This window comes from Littorina saxatilis, linkage group LG8 (assembly GCF_037325665.1).
Source record: "Littorina saxatilis isolate snail1 linkage group LG8, US_GU_Lsax_2.0, whole genome shotgun sequence".
Classification (NCBI taxonomy): Eukaryota; Metazoa; Mollusca; class Gastropoda; order Littorinimorpha; family Littorinidae; genus Littorina; species Littorina saxatilis.
In genome coordinates, this window is record NC_090252.1 from 73833506 (window position 1) to 73842174 (window position 8669).

At 42.4% G+C, this 8669-nt stretch overlaps 1 protein-coding gene across 4 annotated transcripts in view; it reads left to right on the forward strand.

Annotated features, from left to right (window-relative positions):
* LOC138974324 (26S proteasome non-ATPase regulatory subunit 9-like) overlaps positions 1-2438 on the forward strand; it is a 28613-nt gene extending 26175 nt beyond the window's left edge. The window contains exon 7 of one of the 4 annotated variants that reach the window (XR_011458401.1): positions 1599-2433. Coding sequence is in view for 1 of the 4 variants with exons in the window: in XM_070347040.1 (XP_070203141.1) it covers positions 1599-1686 (88 nt within the window). In the remaining 3 variants the exon portion in view is untranslated. Of the gene's footprint in view, positions 1-1598 lie in introns of all 4 variants that reach the window. The other 3 variants (XM_070347043.1, XM_070347041.1, XM_070347040.1) reach the window with 3 other exon arrangements.
* The last annotated feature ends 6231 nt before the right edge of the window (positions 2439-8669 follow it).

Here is an 8669-nt window from a genome sequence, read left to right on the forward strand (position 1 = left end):
CACACACAAACACCATTACGACAATAAGAATACATAACGTGTAGATTTCACGCTCCTCTAACCTAACTATTGCCCAGACTTGTCCATGTCCACAGCGCTTCAACATTACCTCCCTGTAATGATTGCCTCCCTTTAATGATTACCTCCCTTTCCCTTTAATGATTACCTCCCTGTAGGTTGTTAATGATTACCTCCCTGTAAAGCTCAACCTAGGAGTAGCGATCACTGTAGGTTGTTAATGATTACCTCTCTGTAAAGCTCAACATAGGAGTAGCGATCACTGTAGGTTGTTAATGATTGCCTCTGTAAAGCTGAACCTAGGAGTAGCGATCACTGTAGGTTGTTAATGATTGCCTCTGTAAAGCTGAACCTAGGAGTAGCGATCACTGTAGGTTGTTAATGATTACCTCCCTGTAAAGCTCAACATAGGAGTAGCGATCACTGTAGGTTGTTGATGATTGCCTCTGTAAAGCTCAACATAGGAGTAGCGATCACTGTAGGTTGTTGATGATTGCCTCTCTGTAAAGCTCAACATAGGAGTAGCGATCACTGTAGGTTGTTAATGATTACCTCCCTGTAAAGCTCAACATAGGAGTAGCGATCACTGTAGATTGTTAATGATTACCTCCCTGTAAAGCTCAACATAGGAGTAGCGATCACTGTAGGTTGTTAATGATTACCTCCCTGTAAAGCTCAACATAGGAGTAGCGATCACTGTAGGTTGTTTATGATTGCCTCTGTAAAGCTGAACCTAGGAGTAGCGATCACTGTAGGTTGTTAATGATTGCCTCTCTGTAAAGCTCAACATAGGAGTAGCGATCACTGTAGGTTGTTAATGATTACCTCCCTGTAAAGCTCAACATAGGAGTAGCGATCACTGTAGGTTGTTGATGATTACCTCTGTAAAGCTCAACATAGGAGTAGCGATCACTGTAGGTTGTTGATGATTACCTCTCTGTAAAGCTCAACCTAGGAGTAGCGATCACTGTAGGTTGTTAATGATTACCTCTCTGTAAAGCTCAACATAGGAGTAGCGATCACTGTAGGTTGTTAATGATTACCTCCCTGTAAAGCTTAACCTAGGAGTAGCGATCACTGTAGGTTGTTGATGATTACCTCTCTGTAAAGCTCAACATAGGAGTAGCGATCACTGTAGGTTGTTAATGATTACCTCCCTGTAAAGCTCAACCTAGGAGTAGCGATCACTGTAGGTTGTTGATGATTACCTCCCTGTAAAGCTCAACCTAGGAGTAGCGATCACTGTAGGTTGTTGATGATTACCTCCCTGTAAAGCTCAACATAGGAGTAGCGATCACTGTAGGTTGTTAATGATTACCTCCCTGTAAAGCTTAACCTAGGAGTAGCAATTGCTGTAGGTTGTTGTGTTAATTTGCTTGCTGATACCATGGATGGACGGAGCTGTAACTTATACATATTGAATGATACGTTGGATAGCAACTAGATGTGACTGCACTTTACTGTCAGACATCAAGCCGTGCTGCACAATATTGAATGATATGTTGGATAGCAACTAGATGTGACTGCACTTTACTGTCAGACATCAAGCTGTGCTGGAAACTGTTTCCCTCGTTTTCCAGATGCTGTGTGGTGGCTCATCACCAGAGCATTCAGTTCAGAGACACACGCCTCACCTGTAGCTCTACCTGTGTCTTCATCAAGGTGTGACACCTTACCTGTAGCTCTACCTGTGTACGTCTTCATCCAGGTGTGACTGTGCGCCATGTGTTTGTAGCAAGACATAGTGCTGACAGTGAACACTCGCTGTCACCATGACAACCGCACCCCAAGCTCAGCCTGTGTGTAAGAAGCTGTGATTTGTGGTGATGTTGCTCTGAATGTAGTCCCTTACGAAATGAACTTGTAGAAAACTTATAGGAACTTATAAGAAACTACATTTCTTATAAGTTTTGTATAAGGCATAAGAATAAGTTTTGCTATAAGTTTAGCTGATAAGTTTCTAAGAAACGAATGACGGCTTACTAGCGCCAAAACTAAAAATTAGTAATTAACCCATGAAAGTTACTAATTTTCACGAGAAAATTACAATTCTGACGGGAAAATTACTAATTTTCACGTGTTAATTACTAATTTTCTAGTGTTAATAACTAATTTTCAAGTGTTAATGTCTAATTTTCAGTTTTGGCTCGCTTCCTGACGGCTTACTAGTGCCAAAACTAACAAGAAGAGCAAACGCTCGATCGAGTCACTTTCGCAGTTCTGAATATTATATGAGGCATCAGATGGACAGGAAGAAATTGCTATTCACAACACAATGAGTCACGTTCACATAAAATTTGAGCCCGGTCACTTTTATAGTTTCCGAGAAAAGCCCAACGTTAAGTTGTGTGTTGCCGAACAGAAAAGGCTAGTTATCTCCCTTGTTTTTCTGATAACGTTCGTAAAAGGCTACAGATGTAAATACTTTGATGTAAAGAATAATCCTACAAAGTTTCAATCACATCCGATGAACTTTGTCAAAGATATAAAATGTCTAATTTTTCCTTTGACGCTGACCTGTGACCTTGAAAAAGGTCAAAGGTCAACGAAACCATCGTTAAAGTGTAGAGGTCATTGGAGGTCACGACTAAACAAAATATGAGCCCGATCGCTTTGATAGTTTCCGAGAAAAGTAGATCCGTCTGCTAGTCGTCGGACCTTTTGCACATGTCCGACCGGCCGCCATTTTTCCTCTCTCGGTTCGAACATTTTCGGATCGATTGTCCTTCCCTAATACACTTTTAAGCAAATGGATGAGTGTGGTAGTGGAAACAAATATGAAGTACAGCTGTCTGCCTGACAACTTGTCGAATAAGGAATTATATTGAAAGATATCTGTGAAAGTGTGAGACCACAGCCGATCAAAAGTCCGTCTGCTACGAACAGCTTCGTTTAGAAAGTTTTCAGGGTCGATTATTCTTTTCTAAGATACCCAAAACAACGTTTAGGATAGCGCTATTGCAGAAAACAGTGACATGCATCTTCCCGTCGAATTACTTGCTCGATAAGGCCTTCTATTAAAAGATATTTTAGAAATAGTGTTTGCCGGGCGTTGAAGCCTCTCAGTGCGGACTCTTAAAATCCGACTACTGTGACCGAAAACGAGGCAAAACGTGAAAACGATAACCCTAGGTTTTGGCACAAGTAAGCCGTCATAGAAACGGTAGAAACTTATCAGCAAAACTTATTCTTAAGGACAATGGAGACCCACCCATTTCAACGTACACAAGTTTGTGCAGCTGATTTCCTGCCTTATTCTGTGCCAAGGAAATGCCAGATCCACCCCTTCAAATGTGCAGTCAAGCTTGTGAAGCTTTATTTCCTACCTAATTCTGTGCCAAGGACATGAAATTGAGAGATCCACCCCTTTCTATGGGATAAAAGTTCAAATCTTTCTCTACAAACTGTGACCAAAAGCTTCTTTCTTTACAAGGCGTTACCCGACTCGGTGCCAGTGTTTGTGATTTTGGGAAAATGTAATTTAATGCAACAAAAAGAGCTTTAATGCAATGTGGTGTGCAGAAGCACAGGTGCATATTTCTCGTACACTCTTATTAGTTAAACAGGGGTGAAGAAAGAACAAATAGAAACAGTTTATATTACAGATGACTAATGAGTTTAAATTTTTTTTATTTCATAAGGAGAATAAAATATTGACTTTAACATTATGCCTTTGACTGAGTTTGATATGTGCATGTCCAGAATTTTGAGTTTTCTATGCAATGCAATTATAGGGAAAGTACTTATAATTATAGGTTTTCTTTATTTCCCCATTATAAGTTTTGATTTGAATCCTAAGTTCTTATAAGAACTAAACAGGCATTCCTTATAAGTTTTATCTCATTTGCATGTAAAATACTGACATTTATGGGGATTTAATATCGGTTCTTATAAGAACTTATAAGGATTCCATTATAGGAACTTATACCAAATCCCTATAAATGTCAGGATTTTAAATGCAAATGAGGCAAAACTTATAAGGACTGTCTGCTCAGTTCTCATATGAACTTATAAGGATTCCAATCAAAACTTATAGCAGCTAATGGAAAACATATAAGTTTTTTTTTGCCTATCCCTATATTTTCCTAATAAGTTTTACCTCATTTGCATTTAAAATCCTGACAACTCTTATACCCTTTTATGGGTATAAGTTTCTATAATAAGGATTTGCCTTATAAGTTCCTATAAGTTTTTTTATAAGTTCATTTCGTCCCGGCTGGTGTGTGTGTGGTGTGTATGTGGTATGTATGTGGTGTGTGTGTGGCATCCATTGTAAGAATGCAGGGAGGAAGCTACATGAACTTTATTTTATTTTTTGCAATAAAATAGAATGATACAAGTCTTTATCTCTTTCAATCTGTGCATCATTCTATTTCTCATCTATGTGTGTGTGTCTGTGTGTGTGACAAAATCGGCTTGTTTCCACCTTGTCAAGTTGAGACAAACCAACCAGCACATGTGATATCAGTAAAGAGAAGAGAAATCCTACAACTGTTGAATTCAACAGTTGCCTGCCACAACATACATGCACTGTATGTCAACATGGTCCCAGTCATCACACCATGTTAAATCATCATCATGGTCCCAGTCATCACCCCATGTTAAATCATCATCATGGTCCCAGTCATCACCATGTTAAATCATCAACATGGTCCCAGTCATCACCCCATGTTAAATCATCAACATGGTCCCAGTCATCACCCCATGTTAAATCATCATCATGGTCCCAGTCATCACCCCATGTTAAATCATCATCATGGTCCCAGTCATCACCATGTTAAATCATCAACATGGTCCCAGTCATCACCCCATGTTAAATCATCATCATGGTCCCAGTCATCACCATGTTAAATCATCAACATGGTCCCAGTCATCACCATGTTAAATCATCAACATGGTCCCAGTCATCACCCCATGTTAAATCATCATCATGGTCCCAGTCATCACCATGTTAAATCATCATCATGGTCCCAGTCATCACCATGTTAAATCATCAACATGGTCCCAGTCATCACCATGTTAAATCATCAACATGGTCCCAGTCATCACCCCATGTTAAATCATCATCATGGTCCCAGTCATCACCATGTTAAATCATCATCATGGTCCCAGTCATCACCATGTTAAATCATCAACATGGTCCCAGTCATCACCATGTTAAATCATCATCATGGTCCCAGTCATCACCATGTTAAATCATCATCATGGTCCCAGTCATCACCCCATGTTAAATCATCATCATGGTCCCAGTCATCACCATGTTAAATCATCATCATGGTCCCAGTCATCACCCCATGTTAAATCATCATCATGGTCCCAGTCATCACCCCATGTTAAATCATCATCATGGTCCCAGTCATCACCCCATGTTAAAATCATCAACATGGTCCCAGTCATCACCCCATGTTAAAATCATCAACATGGTCCCAGTCATCACCCCATGTTAAATCATCAACATGGTCCCAGTCATCACCCCATGTTAAAATCATCAACATGGTCCCAGTCATCACCCCATGTTAAATCATCATCATGGTCCCAGTCATCACCATGTTAAATCATCACGGTCCCAGTCATCACCCCATGTTAAATCATCATCATGATCCCAGTCATCAACATGGTCCCACTGACCAGTCATCATGGTCCCAGTCATCACCCCATGCACACCGTCCCGCTCAACAAAGATGGACACGCTGGTCAACAGTCGGTGACATTTATTTAGCAGAAAGATTCACTCTGTAAGTGTAACAATTACACGGCACATCTCCACGCATGTCACCTTGCCAAGATACCAGTGACAGTGAATTCCACTGTCAGTTGTACATCATGTACCAGTGGTGTGACAGTGAATTCCACTGTCAGTTGTACATCATGTACCAGTGGTGTGACAGTGAATTCCACTGTCAGTTGTACATCATGTACCAGTGGTGTGACAGTGAATTCCACTGTCAGTTGTACATCATGTACCAGTGTGACAGTGAATTCCACTGTCAGTTGTACATCATGTACCAGTGGTGTGACAGTGAATTCCACTCTCAGTTGTACATCATGTACCAGTGTGACAGTGAATTCCACTGTCAGTTGTACATCATGTACCAGTGGTGTGACAGTGAATTCCACTGACTGACCTGGTATCGTGCTCAGTGACAGACTGTCTTTCTTTAGTCACAAGCTATACACACACTCCTGATTTTTCAAGTGGACTGCCAACATCAATCACAAACTTGCAATTGTGTATAATATGCATACAAGGTAATGTTTATAAACACACACACACACATACACACCACACACAGACACACAGATCCTCTCTACACACAAAGACCTACACCAGGGAGACGGTTACACGCTCTGAGTGTGGCTGGTTGGCTGGCTGGCTGGCTGGCTGTCTGTGCGACGTGCAGACACAGTTCACTGACTTGCCCTCCTGGCCCTTCAACATGCCGCCCTAACGAGTGTCACGTAGTGTGTCTTATCTAGGGTAATCATTCATACAACTCTAATGATGGTGTTATGCATACTTCCTCACATTTCTAACAAACATATAGTCATTTTTTCCAAGTCAGATATACAACAAACAAAAACATTTAAAAACTCTCAAATTAGTGTAGTATACATGAAGAGGAACAAAATGCTGTAACACAATGGAGATGGAAACAGCACGCTACAAACAATGTAACACAATCAATATTCACCGTCTGCCATCATACACAGCACGCTACAAACAATGTAACACAATCAATATTGACCGTCTGTCATCATACACAGCACGCTACAAACAATGTAACACAATCAATATTCACCGTCTGTCATCATACACAGCACGCTACAAACAATGCAACACTGGCTATTCAACGTCAACATACACAGCACGCTACAAACAATGCAACACTGGCTATTCAACGTCAACATACACAGCACGCTACAAACAATGCAACACTGGCTATTCAACGTCAACATACACAGCACGCTACAAACAATGCAACACTGGCTATTCAACGTCAACATACACAGCACGCTACAAACAATGCAACACTGGCTATTCAACGTCAACATACACAGCACGCTACAAACAACGCAACACTGGCTATTCAACGTCAACATACACAGCACGCTACAAACAATGCAACACTGGCTATTCAACGTCAACATACACAGCACGCTACAAACAATGCAACACTGGCTATTCAACGTCAACATACACCGCATCACAGGCTGCCAGCTGATGCGCACATTCAAACACTCCCGTACAATCAATACACACTCCTGTACAATCAATATACAAACCGTTCAATCAACACACACCTGTCCATTCAATACACACAGACCTGTACACCCCTGTATGACTCAGTGTTTCCACCAGTACAAAACCATCTCCCAAATTCTCCATGCAGCCCACCGCGGGGGGAATATGACCTCCTTGTGCTTGAGAGAGGTGTCTTCTGCATGGTTATGACACAACTGACCTGACACCCCCTACCGCCATCTCCTGGTCCCACTGGAGTAGCTGTTACTGTGTACAACATCAGTATTACCAATGATTGCTATTCCCAACACAAACAACAATGCATATCTTCTAGCATAGAAAATAAGCATCACCTCAACACCATACAACATGTATGACAGGCACACGGTCACACAGACAGACATGTCACACAGACAGACAGTCACACAGACAGACAGTCACACAGACAGACAGTCACACAGACACACGGTCACACAGACAGACAGTCACACAGACAGACAGTCACACAGACACACAGTCAGACAGACAGTCACACAGACAGACAGTCACACAGACACACGGTCACACAGACAGTCACACAGACACACGGTCACACAGTCACACAGACACACGGTCACACAGACAGTCACACAGACACACGGTCACACAGACAGACAGTCAGACAGACACACAGACAGTCACACAGACAGACACACAGTCACACAGACAGTCACACAGACACGATCACACAGACAGACAGTCACACAGACAGACAGTCACACAGACAGACAGTCACACAGACAGACAGTCACACAGACAGTCACACAGACAGACAGTCACACAGACAGACAGTCACACAGACAGACAGTCACACAGACAGACAGTCACACAGACAGTCACACAGACAGACAGTCACACAGACACACGGTCACACAGACACACAGACAGACAGTCACACAGTCAGACACACGGTCACACAGTCACACAGACAGACAGTCACACAGACAGTCACACAGACACACGGTCACAAAGACAGTCACACGGTCACACTGACAGACAGTCACACAGACAGACAGTCACACAGACAGTCACACAGACACACGGTCACACAGACAGACAGTCACACGGTCACACAGACAGACAGTCACACAGACACACGGTCACACAGACAGACAGTCACACAGACACACGGTCACACAGACAGACGGTCACACAGACACACGGTCACACAGACAGACAGTCACACAGACACACGGTCACACAGACAGACAGACACACAGGCACACGGTCACACAGACAGTCACACAGACACACGGTCACACAGACAGACAGTCACACGGTCACACAGACAGACAGTCACACAGACACACGGTCACACAGACAGACACACGGTCACACAGACAGTCACACAGACACACGGTCACACAGA